This window comes from Macaca nemestrina, chromosome 3 (assembly GCF_043159975.1).
Source record: "Macaca nemestrina isolate mMacNem1 chromosome 3, mMacNem.hap1, whole genome shotgun sequence".
In the NCBI taxonomy this organism is placed as follows: Eukaryota; Metazoa; Chordata; class Mammalia; order Primates; family Cercopithecidae; genus Macaca; species Macaca nemestrina.
In genome coordinates this window covers 75617625-75640783 of record NC_092127.1, presented here as the reverse complement: position 1 = coordinate 75640783, position 23159 = coordinate 75617625, and the positions used below count along the sequence as shown (strand labels likewise).

General features: G+C 36.2%; 1 protein-coding gene across 47 annotated transcripts in view; it reads right to left on the bottom strand.

Annotated features, from left to right (window-relative positions):
• Positions 1-23159, bottom strand: part of LOC105486221 (calcium/calmodulin dependent protein kinase II delta) — a 310220-nt gene that overhangs the window by 89357 nt on the left and 197704 nt on the right. For 28 of the 47 annotated variants that reach the window (XM_071093115.1, XM_024794219.2, XM_024794213.2 and 25 more), the window contains 2 exons: positions 6225-6290; positions 2882-2954 (listed from right to left, as the gene is read on the bottom strand). Coding sequence is in view for 46 of the 47 variants with exons in the window: in XM_024794219.2 (XP_024649987.1) it covers positions 2882-2954; positions 6225-6290 (139 nt within the window). In the remaining variant the exon portion in view is untranslated. Of the gene's footprint in view, positions 1-1875; positions 1949-2881; positions 2955-6224; positions 6291-23159 lie in introns of all 47 variants that reach the window. The other 19 variants (XM_071093114.1, XM_024794214.2, XM_024794217.2 and 16 more) reach the window with 1 other exon arrangement.

Genomic DNA, 23159 nt, shown 5'->3' with positions numbered 1-23159 from the left:
ATTAGTGATGTTAGCTCATATGTCAGAGAATATATTTTTCTTCACAGTCCATGTCCTATTAAAGTTCCAGTCTTTGAAGGGCTCACCTGAGTCCAAATGCTTAGAGAAGTCCCATATTATAATTCCACAAAAAATAACTTTAAAGTTATGGAAGAGGATTCACATTTTTTTATACTTGGCTTTTAAAGTCCACTTATGGTTATATAACATGGAGTAAAATGTTTCAAATAATAAATTTATAGAAGTATCTGAAAAAAAATTGCACAAATGATGTGCATGTTCATATATGTTTACTTAAAAGGAAAGTAGTGTTATCGGTTCTGAGAGGTAACAAAAGGGGCTCTGTCTGTAAACGGCCAGTAAAGAATTTTTGAGGTGACTGCAAAATACATGAATTTTCAAAGAAACATACTGTTTTTGCTTTATACTAATGGGTACATTTGGTAAGTGTTAGCAGATATATAGTCCTATCTTGGCTCTTCAGAAGAAAATGCCCTTAACCATATCTTTGCATTTGATATTTATTTTATTTTATTTTATTTTATTTTTGTATTTTTAGTAGAGACGGCATTTCACCGTGTTAGCCAGGATGGTCTCGATCTCCTGACCTCCTGATCCACCCTCCTCGGCCTCCCAAAGTGCTGGGATTACAGGCATGAGCCACCGCATCCGGCCTGCTTTTGATATTTAAAACTCTCAGAATTAAATGAAATCAAAAGAAGATTGCAGAAAACTAAGGCAATGTTTTGCTTATAAATCACATTTTCATGTAATCGGTTTAGAGATATAGTCTTCTAGAACATTAAGTGACTGGAAATATGGATTTACAATTTTTTATAACCAGAAAAGTCTGCACGTGAGAAATAAGTCTAGGTCCTCTCACTAAACACACACAGTTTTAGACATTCTAAATTATCCTTTGCCACCTTTGTCCTAATGCCTAGAAAATGCTAAGTCTGAAAGAATCAAAACTATATAGTGCTCACATTTACTATTTTACTCATCCAGTAGTTTTTCATTTCAATTTCTAGGCTTCACTGTTTTTCTGAAATTCCACAGGTAAAACTAGAGTGCTGGGAAATGGAGACAGAAAATTAATGAAAAAATATTCCCCTTGTGAGCTATTTCATTTCTGAATGATCTGAAAATTCTCTGTCCTCAAGGGTATCAGATGCTGAGTGAAGTCTTAAGGGTATCAGTAGGCATTCAAATAAGAATATATATATATAGGGATATCCATATATATTTGTTACATAAATATTATTTGATGATTAAATTTGTTTTGCTTTCTTTACATCTATAGTTTCAGAAGACACTAGTATCTTGGTCTTTAGGAATATAAATAAATAAAAAACTAAGAGGCCTCAGTGTCCTCAGAATTCTTAGGACTAATGTTAAGGGAAAGAGAATGGGGTTCTTTAGCACACAATCGTTTAGGCTAAAACTTCACCTAATAACTTCATCTCTACTCACTTTATAATTTTACTAAGTATTTACATAATATTGGGTATATATAATATGAATATAAAATGTTTGATCAATGTCCATAGAACAAATTTAGAGTGAAGAAGAGATCAAGTCCTATTGAAAGTCACATTAATGCTATATCCATCCTTACAAGGAAAGACATATAGCATCCTATTTATTGTTAATGTTGGGAAGTTATTTCTATCGGGATAAATCAAGATTTATATGTCTCAAGTGTGTGTTAGAGATGAAATAAGAGAGATTGTGGTGAGGGAAAGTTCCTGAGTAATGTGCTGGAATAAGTCCACACAACTTTATTGCTCATACTTTGCCTTTACAGGCATAATTGCAGCTGAACAGTCATTAGGAACTGTGTGGTGGTTTATCTTCTCCAACGGCATTACTCACCTTCAGGTCCCGATGGACCACGCCCATCTGATGGCAGTGTAGCACAGCCTCCAGGATCTGCTGAATGCAATGACTGCATGCAAACACCAGGGGGCGTGTGTTAGTTCCAAGCTTACACTCACTGTCTGTATACCCTCAGAGAGACTGGGTTAAAGTGCAGAGCTAGCAGACAACTGGGGTTGTATTGTACCACCTTCAGTCATGTAAACATATTGCTCAAGTAGAGTGACTACTACCTCAGAACAATCAGATCTTGCCAGATGTGAGCCAGAATGTGGGTCCATTTGTTCTAGAAAAATCCATTTTGAAAATAGTTCATGTCATTCAGAAGATCATTTCCTGGTTATAAATTCTTCCAGGAAATAAACTGGAACACAAATATAATCTTTGTAGCTGTTGTGTTCCGCCTCCACCCCATCATATAAACTGTTTCCCTTTTCTCTCCCATTTTTCCAGTATTGTCCTAAAAGCTGAACATTAACAGTCAGGGCACCATTAAGGTTAAATTAAGATACCTAATGAATTTTTGATAAATCATTAACTTCTTGTGCTTTAATTTAGCTGGCAATTATTATCTCTTGCCTAAGGGTTCATCAGACTCAAATGGAGCAATGTGTAACCAGTTGTTCTGCTACAGCAACCCATGGTCTCAGAACAGAAGTGGTGTTTAAATCTACAGGCGACATACATCACAGGCCACGTTTATCTCCAGGCAAATGCTGGGCAATTAAAGAAAGCCTACCCCTAAACCCCTTTTGGTAGTTTACTGCTTGGAAACTTAAACAGGTTGTATTCTTCAGTATTCTTCCCTTTTTGCTATGATGTATATTTAGCCTGTAGATGAGCAAACTGGAAGAGGCATCATGCATTATCATTTCATCATATATTCATTTTAGAAAAAAGTTGGGAAAGGCAAGGGAACCATTTAAATACCCACCCTCTGCCCTTTCCCCAGAAAAAAAAACAAAACTGCTTTGATTCAGATTTATGGACTCCATATACTGACCTTCAGGTCCCTGTGAACTATGCCATTTAGGTGACAATGATTTACACTTTCTAGAATCTGCTGTATACAATGACTGCAAAGATACAAGGGCAGAATGGAAGGGAGAACATTTTAAAGGCACATAATCACATTGAATATGAAATAAAACAAAAGTCCCAATGAAACAAACAAACAAACAAAAATTATATTTCTTCACATGTTTTTAGCTTTACATCGGAATCAAATAACGCTGAATAAAGCTAATTTTGGTTCTAACAAAAATGACATCCAACATAGACTTTGTGACATGTTCAGACAAAACAATTTGAGCTGTGTTGTTTTCATTGTAAGTGTGCAAATTAAATAACATGTATAAGAAGGTAAAATTTCCATATTCAGAAAGAAAAATTTATAAAGAATTCCCATAATGTTCTGGGAAAATTCTTCAGAGATATAAAATATCCAGGTATTTCTTATACACATCTAAACTGTTTAAAATCTGAGGTCACAATTAAACACGTGTTGAAACAAGAGGGTAAACACAGATGAAGTGGCAGGTGAAACAAGGGTCAAAAAAAATGGGGGGACACATTTACCATTTTGCCTTAGAAGTGTTGCTTTAGTAAAGTATATAACAGGAAAACAAATGCAAGTCTCCAACAATAACGGGAGAATTTAAAGCAAACCCATAAATAAAATAAACTCCGCTTTAGTATAAGAATATTTTGGGGAAGAGCTAGGGAGCTTTCAAAGAATAAATAAATACAAATTTATAATCCCTTGGAGCATTGGTAATTGTTAAACCTATTTCCATACACTTCAGTGAAGAAAAACTTTTGCTTCATACTATATCAAAATGCACATTTTATGCTATTCTTATTAAAGGTTCACTGATGTCAAATGGACTGCTAATTAGAGAGGAGAAATCCTTGTTTGGCACCTATAAGGTCCTGTGAGCTTCATCTGACATACAATAATGTAGAACATATCACAGTGATGAGTTTTGTATAAGTTCACTGTGTAATCCAAATGTAATCCAAAGTATGTCCTGAACTACATTTATTCATTGAAAGATGAAGCAAACATTTTAGTAAGGACATTTTCAACTGTTTAATGTATAAAATAATATTATTCCAAAGAAAAATCTTGAATTTAAAAAAGTAATCACCCTCTGATTTACTACAATGTAAATAATTTAAAAATTGATCATGACTATGATTTTTCTAGTTCTCTTAATAACAACACGACTAAAAGGGTCTCACATTCATTGCTGTTGACTACATTGCTTATTTAAGTATTGGTCATTATTTTTAAACCATAGGAATCTTTTTTCTTTTACAATAATGTTCACTTTGCACTACTCTTTAGGAATATTTCTCTTACTGTTCTCAAACAACAAGGATAAATTATTGAATCTTGGGAATAACAGAAGATATTACTAGTGAGAATGGATTCAATTCTTACATTTTTGAGAACTAGTAAAAATTTTTTACCATTTTCTTGACAATCAAATATCCTCTTTTGAGACAGGGTCTCACTCTGTCGCCCAGGCTGGAGTGTAGTGGCATGATCTCTGCAGCCTCCACCTCCTAGATTCAAGGGATTCTCCTGCCTCAGCCTCCGGATTATCTGGGACTACAGAAGCGAGCTGCCACACCTGGCTAATTTTATATTTTCAGTAGAGAGGGGGTTTCACCATGTTGCCCAGGTTGGTCTCGAACTCCTGGGCTCAAGCATTCCTCCCACCCTGGCCTCCCAAAGTTCTGGGACTATAGGAGTGGGCCACCACATCTGACTGAGAAATAGCCTCCTTATTCTTGTAGTTAGAAGGAAATGTTCGTTCTCTTTAATTTTGTCTGAGAGCTTTCATAAAAAAATATCTTAGGGCTCTTTAGCAGTAAAAATGGTCTCTATTTTAATTTCAACCAGTATTTTTCAAACCAAGTAACAGCCTGTTTAACATAACTTTGAAGGGCAAAATAAATGAAATTCCCCAGTTTAGTACCTTGATTAAAAGTATTACTGTTTCTTGGCAAGTGGCCAAATAGCTACTTCCAGAGGTTCCCCTAGGCCCCTTTCAGGACCCTAATGTGGGGATTTGGGGTAAACTGAGCAAGTGATGATTCACTCATCATAGTATAAATTACACAGAATTTTCTATTTGACTTTGCCCATAAAAATTACATTAAAAAATTAGAGTGTAGTCATATACGGATAGATTCGCAAACTGCCATAAACAGTTCATTAAACCAAGAAGAAAAATTAGAAACTTAGAAGTGTGCCTCTGAGGGCAAGGAGGGGCTGGGAACCTTAACATCAGCTGGACATCTGTTGAGGGTCAGGCTACAATGGGATCAGCAAGCCTTGGGAAGCTCCGACGGCATTACAGAATGGAGGCAGATTCAATCTCTGCCCCCAAACACCTCATTTACATTGCTAATAATGAGCCAATCACTCTTGATCAGATTTTTTAAATTAAATGACAGTTACAGAATATATAAAAGTACAGAGGAAAATTAACACCATGCAGTCTAAGTAATATCTAAGCAAGTGGTTAATGTTACTCCACTCCAAAAATGTTGCTTTGGGTAGCCTAGGAAGTTGCAAATTAGACAAAAAACTTAGTCTTTTTTTAACTTTTGTAAAGATTTTGCCAATTAACAAGATAGAAAAATTACTCTTGAACTCTCTTAAGTGCTTGAATTAAGTATTTTTCAACTCAGAGGTCCAAGGGTTTTAATGAAATTTCCAAAGAGTTAATTAGCTAATAATAGTTCCTTAAAAAGACCACTGAGACTTTCTTCAGTCTGTTTCTGCTTTGTGATTAGATATTCATTGTTCAGTAGAACTTTCTGTGATGATGAAAATGTTATATATCTGGTCTGGTCAATTGGTAGCTACTAGACACTTGTGGCTACTAGGCAGTTGGTTAGACCAGCTACGTGGTCAGACCAACTGAGAAATACTTTTTTAATTTAATCTAATTTTAATTAACTGAAATTGCAATAGCCACATGTGACTACTGGCTAACACTAGGCAACCTAGAATCTATCTAGGGATCAGAGGATTTCAATCTCTGATCTCTGACCTTTACTAAAAAATATATTGCTTTAGCAGAAGTCATTCCAGTTAGGTGGGGTGTTTTGCTTTGTGTTTTCTTGTTGTTTTTGATAAAATATGTAATCTAACTACAGATGTTAAATAAAAATATAGACCAGATTCATAGTTTTTTTTTTTTTTCTAAGAATCATCCTGGAGATCCTTAAAACATTTGTTTGTACAAACATGCATTTGTAAAGAAATATACTGAAAAAGTATTATTTGAATGTCGAGTCTTGTATCTTGCCCAGGGCAAGTCACTTACCTGGCATCAGCTTCACTGTAGTATTCTCTTGCCACTATGTCTTCAAACAGTTCACCTCCGGTAACTCTGGGAAGACAAAAAAAGATAATCGCATTTAAAAAGAAGAAAAAAATAAGCATCAATAGATTTGCAAATGTGTTCATATAGATTATTTTCTTAGATGATTTAAAAAGTTATCAAAACATTTTAAACCTTAAGACTCTTCATAAGTCAAATCTATATTATAGTAAACATTTTAATATTTTTTATTTGTCTATCATCAGACACGAGGTCACAATTTTCTGTATGCCATAAATATATTAGGCAATATCTTTTACAGAAAATGGTTTTCATTTCAATTTTTCAAATATTAATGGATACCTGACAAAATTTTGGCACAGTTTAGAAACATTTTCTAAACGAAAGGAGATGATACACATCATAGCTATTGAGTATGAGTTTGCAGGCTGTATCCTTCCCTGTATCCTTTTGCTATTTTTGCATGTGTGCATCCTTAAAGATACATTTTTCCCCTTGAAAACACACACATAAAAGTAGATACTTTTCCCACAAAAGTGGGATCACGTACTATATGTAAATAATTAAGCTAATTATATTTGTCATTTTACATTAAATTATGGGCATGATGTCATATCAGAAGCATTTTCCCCCAATTTAATGTAACATAGCAATCAATAGAGATATGCATGTGTGTACATACATGCGTGCACACACATATATGTGCATATTAGAGGGTATTTCTACAAGAGAAATTCTTACAGGTAAAATTACTGGGTGAAAGAGTACCCACGTTTAAAATTTTGTAGAGCAGACAGGGCAAATCGCCTTCCAAAATGGTTGCACCCCCAACATTATGAAGGTGCCCACAGGCCCAAATCATTACTGATCATAGTTATTATTAATAAATAAACACCTATTCAATTGTGGAAAATTCACGTTAATATGAATTTCTTGGTTATTAGTAAGGTAGACCATTTTCTCATTTATCAACCATTTCTTCTTCTGCTATGATCTGGCTTGATTTTAAAAGGATATTTCATCTTTGGGATTTAACCTTGTAAGAGCTAACACTTGCTGAGTTCTTACAATAAACCACACATTGTACTAAGCATTATATTAACTCATAAATCCCCACAATTGCCCGCCAAGCAATTCCCCTCCCAGTTTATTGACGAGAAAATGGAGGCCCAGAGAAGTTAAGTAACTTGCCCAAGATCACACAGTCTTTAGTGACACAGGCAGGCCATTGACTCCACAGCTCATGCCCTCAACCACTCCACAGTGCAGATTTTCCAATAATGACATTGCCAGTCTTTCCAGTTTAGAAGGCATGAGTCATTTGGAAAAGCATCAAGTAAAGGTATAGAGCTTCATGTATAACACTATAGAGTGAGATAAAAGGATGCTAAATTCGTTTTTCTTTTTGTTCACTTGTTTGCTTTTTTGCTTTATTAAGTTCTGAAACATCATCAAAGGATAGCATGTTTTAGAGATCACCAGTGTATTCTCTCCCTTATTCTCCTTCCCAAAATGAAAAGATGGGATACTAAAAATTATAAATATGTTTGAACATTTATGCAACTTATGCCTCTCTTAATTGCATTCTGGATACTTCAAAGTCCTTTAATGTCAGTCATTACTTCCAATTCTATTATTTTTACATATAAAATGTTTACCTAAAATTATCATATAAATCTTCATATAGGCATGTTCTAAAAATCATGGTTACATGTACATAATTCCATTTAATAGCATAGCTATTTATTCCAGTTAGAATCTATAATAAGGCTATCACACAATGTACCTCACATAAATTACAATGCAAAATAATTAGACAAAAAACACTTTCAACAAATCTACTGTTGCCTGTATAGTGATGATTTTGTGAGATTTCTTCCTTTGAATGTGACTAATGTATTATAGATATAATATGTACTCATAGTTATCCTTGTTTTTGATCATAAGTACCTAGAAAACCTACATATATTAGACAATTTGGGATTGTTAAAATGTTTAATAAACATTGATTAAAGTCTACTGACATTAATAAAATTGTTGCTATTTATAGGCTCCTTAAACATATTATTTGCCCTATGAGAAATATCAGATCCTGGATCACTGGGCTATCAACTTACTGATCTTTGTTATGTTAGCATCTAACCTAGCATTAATACATATTTGCTTAATTAATGACTCTTGAAATAATGATTAAATGAATTAACCCACTTACAGAATCATGCTATCCATTTCATTTACTGTAAGTCTGGACTTTACCTGAGCTTAAAAAAAATCATACACATACCAAAGTTTAGTTATACATGGCAATAGGTTTCATTTCCTAAGGGGTTCATATTTAAAGGAGAAAACTTGAAAGTCAGGGGGACTAGCATTCTGGTAGTTTTCAATAAATCATAATAGCTTTAGACAAATTTGAGGGGTGTAGAGTTTCATGTTGAGTTTTAGATTATGTAGTTAACTGTGTCTGACAACATTCTCTCTCCTAGCGTTCATTTTTCCCAATATTTAAAAATATCTTTACACAAATGAAACCATTTTATTTCTTCTATACGTATGATAAATGTCTGAAAAGAAAAAAGTGGCAGTTATAATAGAATTCAATGTCTTGAAGAGAAGTTACTGAATTTTCTAACTTTAACATATTTCTATACTTACATTGCTGTTTAATAGAACACAAAGTTAAGCCATAGTTACTACATATTTTTGAAAATGTTTAGTGTGTTGTGTGAAATATCATATAGTGCCCAAATTAAATCAGTTTCATGAATAAACTGTTAATTAACTAATTAGAGATTTTGTGAATATATTGATGTCAGAGTTCTACTATGATATGAAGCATATCAATTATAAATTTGGAGCATTAATTACCATTTATGTATCTCCAGAACATTAGGGCTCACAAGCAAAAAAAAGATAACTCTAGAACATGAAAAGATGAGACTATATATCAGAAAGATAAATATTTGTGTTATTGCTGTTATTTATAGTGATGTTGATTCACACTGTATTACCCTGTACAATAAATTGTTCTTTTGTTTCTAGTGTACAATTTGTAACTCACATCAGAAATGGTTAAAATTAGTTTCATCCAGAATACTACATTCGTAAAATTTCATCAGTAATAGATCTTTGACCATAAGGTTGAGCAGCAAGTAGAGTCAAAGACTGGGATTTAAAAAAAAAATGGTGCCACATTAACCGAAGGAATAGCCCTGACTTGGAGATTAAAAGCAGTGCTCAAGGTGGTGGGGGAAAGCCAGGAACTTCAGGTTGGAGCCGACGCAAAACAGGAACCAAGAGCGGCACCCAGTTAATGCACAAGTAGGAGGCAATCTTGCTAAGGTAGGATTGGGACTAACTCCTGGAAAAATGAGTAATTTCCCCTGGGAAATTAACTTAAAGCTGAAGAACAAGCCTAGTGAGATGAAATTGCCAGACCTGAAATCCAAGCCTCTGAGCAGAGGTAACAGAGGCTCATTAAGCAGTTAAACAAAGAATTACCACCATCAGATTTTTGTTTGTCAAAAAACATATCTCATGCTGCCTTGCATTTAAGGAATTGGTATGTCTTCATTTAGTGATGAAGGCAGAAGTTGTAATGGTGACATATTCATCTGTGTCACCTGCATGGTCATCCAACACACTGTCTTCCACTTGTTGAACAATAACAACAAATATCCATTGGGTGCTTATTGTGTGTGCAACTACTTGGATATTTGTGCCCTGTCCTCAATTAATAGGTTAAAATCCTAACCCCCAAAGTGCTGATATTAGGAGGTGGGGCCTGTGGGAGGTAATCAGGTCATGAGGGTAGAGCCCTCATTTGGTGCCCTTACCAAAGGGACTCCAGAGAGCTCTCTCCTCTCTTTTCTCCATGTAGAAATATAAGAAAAAGTCAGTAGCCTGCAGTCCAGGAAAGAGCCCTCGCCAGAACCAGACCACACTGGCACGCTGATCTCAGACTTCCAGCCTTCAGGACTGTGAGAAATGTCTGTTGTTCAAGCCACCCAGACTATGGTATTCTGTTAAGCAGCCCAAAAGACTAAGAAAATGTGCCAAGACCAAGCGCTGTTCTAAGTGCTCTAGAGATTGTAACACAGCAACCCTACGAAGTAGATACTAGTGCTATTTCTGTTTTACAGACAAGGAAATGAAAGTAATGGAGATTAAGGACATTTCCCAAGAACACACACAAAAGAAAAGAAAAGGACTAGTTTTTTTCTTGTCTGTGCTGCCCTACTAGCTTGCCCCTTGGACACAATTTGGGGAGCAGAGCAGGGTAAGACAAGGGGCTTGGAATAGCCCAAAGGATCATGCAAAAAGACTGGGAAGAATACAGATATAAAGAATTCCCACTTACATGCTCTTTAATCATTGATTAAAGTCAGACAGTTTGACTACTGGTGGGGGCAGGAGAGTAGTCACTGGTCAGTGTGAAGCTGATCAGGGCTCATTAGTAGGAGTGTTACTGGGTGTCTTGGCTGGATGATTCTACATTACGAGTGTGCAGCTATCCTATATATGGCAAGACTTCAACACCAGGCCCCGTTCTAGGTGCGGCAGCACTACCTTGTCAGCGTGCCAACCAGTGTGCCAACTCCATCCATTCCTAGTTACCCCAGGGGCTCCCTAAGGACCCCTGAAGGGAACCACGTGTCTAAATGAACAAAGTCTATGGGGATACAATGAAAAATGTAGGTCTCCTTAGCACCATGTTCTAAGACATAAAGTAAATCAAGCCAACCGCTGGTGTAAGGGTCTGTCAGGCAGAGCACATGAATGATAATGGGACATTGTCTCTTCAGTACCTTACACAGTGCCTGGCACACAGAAAAAGCTTAATAAATGTTTTCCGAGTGAATAAGTGATTAAATAATTAAATGGGTGAATGAAATGATAAGCACCAGTTCATGATTTTCTGGTTTGACCTGTTATTTGAGCTAGTACCTGAGGGTGAAGAGGCCCAATCACCATTTCTATTATGTATCTATTGATCTCTAACTAAATCTTGCTGATTGTATCTCCAAAACAGGACTTGAATCAAGATTACTATCTCCACTACAATGTCACCAGCCTAAGTCTCTGCTATCTCTCACACGTACCACTGCAATAACTCCTAACCGGTCCCATTTCCTGTCTTGGCCCCACCCCCCCCCGCCCCGCCCCGCATCAACTCTCCACAAAATAGCTGTAAATGTATATCCAATTTTGTCACATGTCTGCATGAAGCTCTTCAACGGCTGTACACTGATTTTTCAGGCCAACTCCTGACATGACCTTCATGTCTCCGCTTAATTTGTATCCCACCTATCTCCCAATTGAGGCCCCTCTCTGTCTAGGTCTAGTTGTGATGGCCTTCCTCCAGTTCCTCAAGCATAGCAAGCTCCTTCTTGCCCCAGGGCCTTTCCACATGCTCGTCTCTCTTCCAGGAATTCCCAAGAACACTCATGGAGAAGCAGAATGTCAAATTTGAAAGTAAGTCGTCTTTCTGCAGTGTCTGTGAGGTGAGAGTCATTTATAGCATCCTTTCTATGTCCTTATGGAAATATTAATAATGAATTTAGGGCTGTGCAAGCTGTGTTTTGGAGACTAGCTCTTATGTCTTACCATAGTACTTATCTTTTTTGATTTGAGGCGGGTTTACGGAGTCAGATTACCTCTTCAGAAGCCTATAATTTGTAACTGCACAGTTTTGCACCAGTCCTACCCTTAGCTTCCCAAAATTCCACTTGGCACATACACGTATATTATGAGCATGGATGAGTTGATACAATAATGCACTCAACTCTTTGGAGGACACAACAGCTGATGCTAGAGTACCTGTGCATATATAAAACAAATTTTAAAAATAGAAAAACACTAATAGTCCACTCAGATAGATTAGTGAGTGCCTTGTTGGGGCATTAGGCTTCCCTGCCAAGCATAACCTTTGGTTCCTGAGATGTATAGTTCTTGGAGTTGAACCTGGGCCCAGACCCAAAGATGCAAGACACTCTTTTGGAGGTGAAGAATCTGGCTGAAAAGAGTTGATTACACACTAGACCCAGAGTTGGGCAACAATAATCTCCCATTAAAGTAGTAAGACAAAAGGAGAAATAACACACTCATGTAACTCACAATGTAGTTAAACCACATATACAAAAATTCAGTTTTCATAATCACCATTTAACTTTCTGCCTCATCTATCCAAGCTAACTGAATAACCAAGTCACATTTTAAGAGTTAATTTTCATATATGTGTATAGTCTTTTAATTCTTGAAGTCACTAATCTTTATTGGTCCAAATTTTTTTAGTAATTTGCTATCAATTTTTATTATGGCCCCAATATTTTTAGTAATTTGCTATTATTAAATTATATATACAGTTGGCCCTCTGTATATGAGGATTTCACATGGCAGATTCAACCAACTGAGGATCAAAAATATAGTATTCAAAAATAAACAAATAACAATTAAAAATATTTAAGTATACCGGAGGATGTGCATAGGTTATAGGCAAATACAGTATTATGCCATTTTATATCAGGGACTTCAGTATCTGCAGATTTTGTTATCCGAGAGAGTCCTCGAATCAATCTTCTGTGGATAGCGAGGAGCAACTGTAATACATACATACATACATACACACACATACACACATGCACACACACACAGATATATACTATTAGGTTATGTGTGTATATATATGTAATTTTACTTATAAAATACTGATTTTGCTGGGTGTGGTGGCTCACGCCTATACTCCCTGCACTTTGGGAGGCTAAGATGGGAGGACTACTTGAGCCTGGGAGTTCAAGAACAACCTAGGTAACATAATGAGAGCCTGCCAGGCGGGGTGGTATGAACCTGTAGTCCCAGCTATCCAGGAAGCTGAAGCGGGAGGATCCCTTGAGTCTGCAAGATTGAGGCTGCAGAGAGCCATGATCATGCCACTGCACTCAAGCCTAGATGACAGAACGAGACCCTGTCTCAAAAACAAACAAACAAATAAATAAATAAATAAAGCAAATATTCATTTAAAGAGGTGAATGGAGGATTTCTAACATATCAGGCATTTCAAAAGGCATCTGACCTATATACTCTACTGTGCATTAAAAAACCCAAAGGAAATGAAAGAAATCACTGTATATGGTTTTACAAGCACCACAGATATTCTAAAGATAACAAGAATATTTACAAAATATATTTTAAAAAGAATAGAGAAGTCCATCTAATTAGAAACAATTTGAGTACACAGAGGAATTATGTATTAACTATTGGAATTCAGTAAGCCTATCAGAAGTTTTGCTGAATAAAAGATAAACTCTCAATACCTATGCTATCACTTGTCATTCACTAGACTAAGTTTCAAACAATATAATATAGACATGATTATTTTTATTTATCTATATGTTAAAATCATTGCCATTTAAAAATCCCTTGTATTATCACAATTTTTGCTCATATTTTGTTATTTATTATGCTTGGGTAATCCTTAGAGAAAAATTATAATCACTTAAAAAAATATCTGCCATTGGCCCACTGATGAATGTTACTGAGTATCATCACCTGATAAGCTACATATTATTAATGTCACATGTACTGAAACAGCCTAGGAATTCTGCCAGGGTTAGGCTGAGCCTTCCTGTGCAGGTAAGATTTCACTGTTAATGCCAAGGCAACTGCCTTTGACTGAAAACATCATCACAGTTAAATTGTGTTTCACATGTTAATTGGGATGAAATAGTTTCTGTATATCAGTAATTCATCTAAAAGTTAGCTTTGGTCATCAGAAAAATCAGCATTTATTTAGCCACAAAATGTGTAGATTTTGTTATGAAAGTAGGAAAGCTACTGTAGATAATGGGTGAATTCATACCCCAAAGTTCAGATTCTAACATATTTCTAATCATCAATACTCCAGAAAGAATCCTGAAATAGAGGTGACAGATGAGTGAAGCTACTGATTTGTTGACACGCCCCTACACAACAACAGGTTTTCCAGGTTCTGGAACATCGGGAGTTTCAAAGATGTCAGACAAGAAGAGATTCTATCATTTATCAGTCTTCAGTACTCAGAAGACCAACAGATCCTCTGCTGGAGAGGAGATACTGTTACTGTTGATCCCTGTGAGTGTGTAGATGTTTACAAAGGAGAGCTCAAGCTACAGGTGGCTGCAAGCTACTTAAATGATCCTTCTTGTTTTGAGGATACCAGGACATCCTGTACCAAGTTCTCCAGTGGGTGACTCATTTGTTCTCACTGCATTTTTTTTTCCTGAAAATACGAATAACTTCATGGAGAGTTAAACTTTGTCATTAAACAGTGTCATTTATATACGAATTCTACAAACATTATTCAACTGTATTTATTGTATGTGTGAGCTTTGCCCATGCTAATGGACAGGAATATAAAGAATTAAGCTGTAACTTCTATCAAGCATCTAGTCTAGTGGAGAAAACAAAAACATGAATAAAAAATTATGTTTCTGTGGAACATGCTTTAACTAAAGCATAGGTCTATTTTTAAAGTCACAATCCTTAAGACCCAGCAAGTCCTAGACTCAGGAATTGTCCCATTTACCGAGGAAATATGTATACTTGTAAGTAAAAAAGTTTCACCCAATACTTGCCTTTTTGGCATGATGAAAGGAAGAAGAATTAGCACAAATGGGACATATGTGGACTCTATCTATGCCGACTCACTGATGAATACACAGTAACACCCACACTGGAACATTACACCAGTCCGTGCCCCATGCCAGCCAGGAAGGCTGGGAGTCTTGCTGCATCTTGTCACTTATTGCAGTTTATGAAGAATTCTTGCTATTTCCCCTATTTCCTATGCTTCGTAGAAGGTTCCACACCACTGCTATATAGATGCAGGAAGTTACTCCATACAAAGGATAAGCAAAAAATGAAGAGGAAATAATAGTCTCATAAAGGCTAAGGGAAAAGAGAGGAGAGAATAATGAATTCCTTCTGTGGGTCAGAGAAACTTTCACAGAGGAGGTGCTATCCAAGGAGGACCTTACATAAATGAGGAAGAGTTGGCCAGGAAGAAATGTGGGACATGAACACCTAGGAAGAAACAGGAGTTCAACTGGAAAGAGGAGAGAAAAAAGGAACAAAAGAGCTGGAAACAGGAATCTCAATTTCCCCTTATTTGGTCTCTAACTTTCCTCTCATTCCTCACATTATTCAGGATATATTTTATTACTACAGGGACTTACAAGCCAGGTGTGGTGGCTCAGGTTTGTGACCTCAGCATTTTGGGAGGCCAAGGCAGGAGGATCACTTGAGCCCAGGAATTCAAGACCAGTCTGGGCAACATAGTGAGATTGCATATCTATAAAAAATTAAAAAATTAGCTGGACATGCCGGAGCATGCCTGTAATCTCAGCCACTCAAGAGGCTTAGGGAGAAGGATTGCTTGAGCTCAGAGGGTAGAAGTTGTAGTGACCTATGATCACGGCACTGCACTCCAGTCTGGGAGAAAGTACTAGACTCTGTCTCTTAAAAACAAACAAAAAATCACCTTCTCCCAAATGTGCTCAACATGCTTTTTGATATGCTCTAGTGACTGTGCTTTTACAATGAAAACTAGTAGCTCATTTCTTGTTACATAACATTTTCCCATTTATCTGAATAAAGGCTTAAGTCAATCTAGACATTTTTAAAAAGATAATGCCAGATTAATCTCCACACAGGCTTAACAGAAACAATGCTTTCTGAAGGGATGTCTAAGATAGTAATATCATTTTTTTAAAAAATATCAAGAGTTATTGCCGGTTTTATTCCCAACCTTTTGATTTTGTCGACAGCTAAGAAGTGACTTAGTAATTGTTTTTAGGTTTAACATTCATCCTCACAAGTTCTTCATGCTTCAGCTTGAGTGTTCTGTTGTCATGTACTACAAATATCATCAGACAACAGATTTCTTATTCTTTTACTGGCATTATAGTTGGGTCTCTGGAATATTACTGAATGGTTTATTGTATGTGTGCATGCATACACGTGTACACGCAAGCATACACACCCACTTAGTAAGCATTCAAAAAAAGCCTGATTTGCTCTAGTAATTTTAGCTGACTTTTTACTGGATATGAAATGTTCAATGAATTAAAAAATAAGCATCACAGTAAAGCTGCATAATTCAATTTAATTTGAAAAGAGAGGACTAGTCTGAATAGCCATATTTCTAAATTTTGGAATATTTTTCTAAGGAAATGAAAATATATTTCTTTTAAGTAAAGGGTAATAAAGTCTTATTTGACTCCTCTACAAATTAGAAATTCTGCCAGAGCTCCATTAAGAAACAGCTAAGCAGAGGCATCCCACATGCAAATTACTACGTTAAATAATTATCTAAAATCTTATTTATACTCATTTTCTTAGCACATTGCCTATTTAGAATACAGAGATTGAGGTAAGTCTAGATCATTCAAATTATTGTCAATTTAAAAATTATTCACTTATTCATATATTTGTGTGTTACTTATACTATACTATCTTCTTAAATGGATTTGAGACAGCTTATCATCTGTCAAATTATCTGAATTATCAAATTTCCCCATGTGATCTCTAAGTGCATGCTTTTTTCTTTTTCAGGCTAACATACAAAAGAAGGAGCAACAGATTTATACTTAATTGCTGCCTACAAAGATCTATACAGCCTTACATTGCTTCCATTTTTAATAATTGTAACAGTTCAGTAAGATAAATTTGCTTGATTTTAATAATCAATTGTTCATTGAATCAAAAACTATTTGTTGCTTTTTATGTGCAAATGTTAGGCAACTTATTTACTGAAACTTGCTTTAATAGTCTGGTTCAATACATTGTTTTTTAAAAAACAGATTATTATGTTCACAGGCATATATGGCTTTATTTAATTTAATGAATGCCTGCAAAACTACAAGCTCTTTATTCACACTTAGTAGTAGCTCTGTCACTTTTCAACAATATGACAAGATAATCTTTAGCTGTGGACCTAAAATTAAAATGCATCTGGCTGTGCACAGTCACTCACACATCTCAGCTCTTTGGGAGGCCAAGGCAGGCAGATGCAGTCAGGAGTTTGAGACCAGGCTAGCCAACATGGTGAAACCCCGTCTCTATTAAAAATACAAAAACTAGCAGGGTATAGTGGTGGGTGCCTGTAATCTCAGCTGTTCAGGAGGCTGAGGCAGTAGAATTGCTTGAACCTGTGAGGTGGAGGTTGCAGTGAGCCGAGATCGCAACATTGCACTCCAGCCTGGGTGACAAAAGCAAAACTCAGTCTCAAAAAATAAAAACAAAATAAAATGCATTCTTACACATATAATAAACACATTATTTGTAGGCATCATTACTGACTAGTGTTAAGTTACTACAATGCAAACCAGGCTGCAAACAATGGCAAATGGAAAGCATACATAGGCATTCTGGATGGGTACTGAAAGCCGAATGTGTGGGTTTTCTTTCATTGAGAGCTTTCTTTCACTTTGTCTCTCATAAAATCCTCACTTTTGGTTCTTCCTGTATTTTCCCCACTCGCTCCCTCTGGTTCTATAGAGAAGGGTGTTCTGCCAAGGTATCGAACCATTTTGCTGGACCGTAAGAAGGAAACAAGGATGTTTCAGTGTTTCCAACTCTAAGATAGCGGTTTAATGGGTAGTTTGGTGGATGGTGCCATCCCACTGATTTCTAATGTTGGAGAAGGAAAGGTGATTTTCTTGGAGACACTTCTTGGGATCAATGGGAGGAGAAGTGATGACAGAATACAATTCTTTTTAGTTGATCACCTGGAGACTATTTAGTCACAATATTCAAGTCTGGAGTGTATCTGTACTAAACTATTGCGGTAAGAACAGTACAAATAAATAAATTCGGCACAGTATCCTATCCCACCCAAATATACTTCATGTTATCCCAGTTTCACTTAAGCAAATTTTAATGGTAGGAAGTTTTGGAAAAGGTAGAGGGGGAACTTAGTGAAAAATATTACAGACTGAGGTAGTGTTGAAGGAAGCTAACCTAGAATTTAAAAAATCCTTAGAGAATCTATGAAATAAAGACTCTTGATGGAGATAACTAGTTTCTTTTAAACTCTCAATTGTGACTATTAAATATCTACTTTTCCATTTATAAAATGTTTCCTATATTAAGAGTTCTTTATACTGGAGCCATTTTACTAGGTTCTTCTGCATACACATACTTAAAGCTCAGTTTCAAGGTATCAGTGACCTCCTCTTTGGAAAGCTAACATTGATTGGCCTAGAGTACATAGTTTCAGGTCCTTACCATGACATGCATGGACCTCCATAACCTGGCACACTCTTACTGAGATCTCTACCTTTTTAATTCCACACCAATTACCTTGAGGTTTGGTTAGTTGCCTCTTTCACCATGCATTTTTAATGTAATTCCTTTTTGGTAATGCCTAGCTAGGCAATCTTGATTTAATTTTCCATGAGCTTATACATTCTTCAAGAAGAAGCCCAAGTTTCCTCCAGAAATACTTCTCTGAAATCCACCCACTGTGCTTTCATAGCATACTGTGCTTGTTTGATTTAAATTTCACACTGAGACCATCTGCTTATATACCCATTATCTCCTACTAAACCTCAAGATAAGGAAAGGCAAGGACCATGTCTTACTCATTTTTGGTATCCCTTGAACCTAACATGAGCCTAACACATTGCCTGAGACATATTAGCAGCTCAATCAACATTAGTTGAATTAAACAGTATGTGAAAGGTAAGATGCAATATGAAATCAGTTAAAACAGGGAAGTGGAACTACGGGTATTTTTTATTATTAACATTTTCCTTTAAAAGGAGGATTTAAAACTCCTATTCTTCCAGTCATTTGCACATTTATTCTTTTAACAAGTATATACCAAGTGTCCAAGTATTAGAGCCTATATTAGATGAGGAATATGATGGTCCCTTAATTTAAAAAAAAACCCAGAAAATACAAAATGTAATAGTACATCACCAGATACAACAGATATCCATGTGATACATAAAGGATATCAATTCCAATTTTCAAAGCATAAATGCTTGGCTATTACTACAAATAAGTCAGTTGAAACATCAAATGAAAGCAGTTAAGAGAGTTCAAAGAGTCTTCAAAAAAATAATAATAACATTTAACCACAGGATGTGGTCAATCTCCAGTCAGACCACAAATATCGTGCCATGAAGTCACCAGCTGTAGATAAGTCTATGATTAGAAATGTTTTCAGCTAGCACCACAGTGTATTGGTTTGTGAAAGAGAACAGGCAAGGTATGGGGTTGGTGATTAGAAATGAAGCTGTGTGGTCATGATCCCATAAATTTACCCATTACAACAAATTAAAGAGGGCTTATTCAAAGGACTGTACAATACCTCTCTATTTTGGTTACTAAATGCTTATAAGAGTTATTTTCACACAGAAGTCACACAAAAGGCTGGGCATGGTGGCTCATGCCTGTAATCCAAGCACTTTGGGAGGCCGAGGTGGGTGGATCACTTGAGGCCAGGAGTTCAAGAACAGCCTGGCCCTCATGGTGAAACCCCATCTCTACCAAATATACAAAAATCAGCTGGGTGTGGTGGTGCATGCCTGTAATCCCAGCTACTTGGGAGACTGAGGTGGGAGAATCGCTTGACCCCGGAAGGTGGAGGTTGCAGTGAGCAGAGATCATGCCACTGCATTCCAGTCTGGGGGACACAGTGAGATTCTATCTCAAAAAAAAAAAAGTAACACAAAAAATGAATAATTGAATGCATGTGTGCAAGATAAGATGTCATAGATCATAATCTTTGCCACCCAGATGACAGAATCACCTTAATTTGAGGTTTAAATAACTTTTGGGAATGTTGAAACATGGAGAAATGAGAGAAAAGTCCGATAAATTCCTTTTCCTGGATTTTTCTGAACTAAAGAGTCTACTTTCCTACAGAACAGAAAAAAAATTAGTAGAGGCTATTAATGAGTTCAGAGTTCAGATGCGCTTTTGGAAGATTTTGTGGTGTTATTTGATATTCTAAAATAACAATCAGAATTTCTATATATTTTCATCATTGTAAAATGTCTTACTTTCTATGATTTATTCTGTGAAGTTATTATTTTTTCTTTTCAATATTATCTTCAGTTGCCACTAAGAATAGGAGAGTTTCATGCTAAAGAGGGAAGGTTTTTTCATTATGGAAAGCAGCATAAGAGACTGTCTTTTGACTGTGAATCAGCTCTAGTAACACTGGTCCAGTTCAAAGAGCAGGAATCCCCTTCTTTTAAAAACTATGTATCTTCCTAAAGCTCTGAATTGTCAATTCTTTGTACTTTTGCAATATATGTGTAGAGTTCAGTCATTTTTAAAAGTCCAATTTACCTTTTGAAGATGAAACATAAGTTTTCTCCTCTACTGCTTTCACCTATGCCCCAATCATTGTCATTTTTTTCTTTGACTCCTCCCATATCCGTTTTCCTCCACTTCCATTCTGCCCTCCTATAATCCCTTGCCACACTGCAGCAAGTGAGAGCTTTGTAAAATGAAATCGGATTATTTCATATTCTCAATCTTTAAATCTTCCAACGCCTTCCTAGAACACACAGCATAATATCTAAATTCCTCTTTCTGGCCTGTAGGCCTTTGAGCTCTGGCCCACATCCATCTCATGTGTTATTTCATATCCTTGCACCCCAGGACTTGGGATGTTTCATGCCACACTGGACTTTGTTCTGCTCCTCATTGAAGCCACATTTTCTCAGGGTTGTACCCATTGTTTACACTGAGTGGAATCTCTACTCACAGATCTTCTCAACATTTAGGTTTCTTCTCCTGAAACATCATAGCAACCATTCCTGATCACCCTCTAAGTCAGTCATCAGCCCCTAGTTACTCACCAAATACCACCCTGTTTTCTTCATAGTACTAGAACGAAAATGATTTGCTGGGTTTCTTTGTTCATTTACTCATTATCCATCCCCTCCTCCCTCAACTACTACAATGTCAGTTCTGACTTGTCCATCACTGTATTCCAGGGCTTGGCAGAGTATATCCATAAAGCAGCTATGCAATAAATGTCTACACACACAATTACTTTAAAAAAATCAGATGCACTAACATTGAGATCAAACAACCAAAAAGGCAGACTAGAGTCAAGCAATGAACATTATACATGTTCAGACCCCAAACATAACAACTGAGATCTTTTTTTCTTTTCTTTTCTTTCTTTTCTTTTTTTTTTTTTTTTTTTTTTTTTTTTTTTTGAGAAGGGGTCTCGCTCTGTCACTCAGGTTGTAGTGCAGTGGTGCGATCTTGGCTCACTGCAACCTCTGCCTCCTGGGTTCAAGCAATTCTCCTTCCTCAGCCTCCCCAGTAGCTGGAATTACAGGTGCCCGCCACCAAGCCTGGCTAATTTTTGTATTTTTAGTAGAGACAGGGTTTCACCATGTTGAGCAGGCTGCTCTCGAACTCCTGACCTCAGGTGATCTGCCTGCCGCAGCCTCCCAAAGTGCAGGGATTACAGGCGTGAGCCACCGCACCCGGCCAACTGAGATCTTCTGATCTGATATCTATTATCCTGTTATACAGGGGGAAATCTTGGATCCCCACATAAAATTTTACATTTCTAAGCTTTATAATTTTTACAAAACTATATAAAATAGTCTATGATTTTTCAGGTATCTCAAAGCAAATATGGATGAAATTTCAAATTGGTAAAAATGACAAGCATAGAAGTTAGTCACTTTATGTTAGAACTATGTCTTCAATCCTTATCTATTTAGCTGTGTGACTCAGAAGAGTAACTTAACTTCCCTGAACTTCAGTGTCCTCATCTATAAAACTGCTAAAACAAGTATCTAATAGTATTGATGTAAAATTAAAGAGCTAAAATTGTTGAAGAACATAAATAGTGTCAGGTACACACTAGGTATCCAGTAAACATTAGTCATAATTATTATTGCTTCAAAACAATGAGTCCTCTTTGGTTAATATACTGCAACCACATAACTAGACATCATTTTACTGGGTATTAGGTTTATATACTTAGGAGAAGTAATTAACAATAACTTGATACTTAAACCATAAGATTTAAAATAAAATCTGTCCACATTGTATGTTCAGGGGTCTCTAAGGTTTTTTTTTTTTTTATGGAAAAGTGATGTTTTTAAAACTGTGGTAAAATACACACAACATGAAATTTACTGCTTAAAAAATTCTTAAGGGCACAATTCAGTGGCATTAAGCATAATGTTGTGTGACCATTTTCAGAACTCCTGATCATCTCAAACAGAACTCGGTACCCCAAAACTATCCATTCCTCCTCTCCTCCAGCACCTGGTAACTGCTACTCTACTATCCTTCCCTATGAATTTGCCTATTCTAATTATTTCATGTAGGTGGAACCATTCAATATTTGTGCTTTCGGGTCTAGCTTATTTCTCTTAGTTTTCAAGGTTCATCCATGTTGTGGCACGTGTCAGAATTTCATTACATTTTTAAGGCTGTGTAACATTGCATTGTATGTACAGGCTACTTTTTGTTTATACATTTATCTGTTGATGGACATTTGTGTTGTTTCCACCTTTTGGTTATTTTGAATAATGCTGCTATAAACATTGTAAGTATCTGTTTGAGTCCCTGCTTTCAATTCTTTTTGGTGTATACTAGAAGTTAAATTGCTAGATCATACGGCAATTCTATGTTTAATTGTGCAAGGAATCACAAAACTGTTTTCCACAGCTGCTGTGCCATTTTACATTCCCACCAGCAACCTACATGAGTTCCAACTTCTCTATATCCTAGCCAACACTTGTTACTTTCCGTTTTTTGTTTGTTTTGTTATTATAATAGTCATTTTAGTGGGTGTGAAGTACTATTTCATGGTGGTTTGATTTGTATTTCTCTAATGATGAGTAATGTTGAGTGTCTTTCTATGTGCTTATTGGTCATTTGTATATT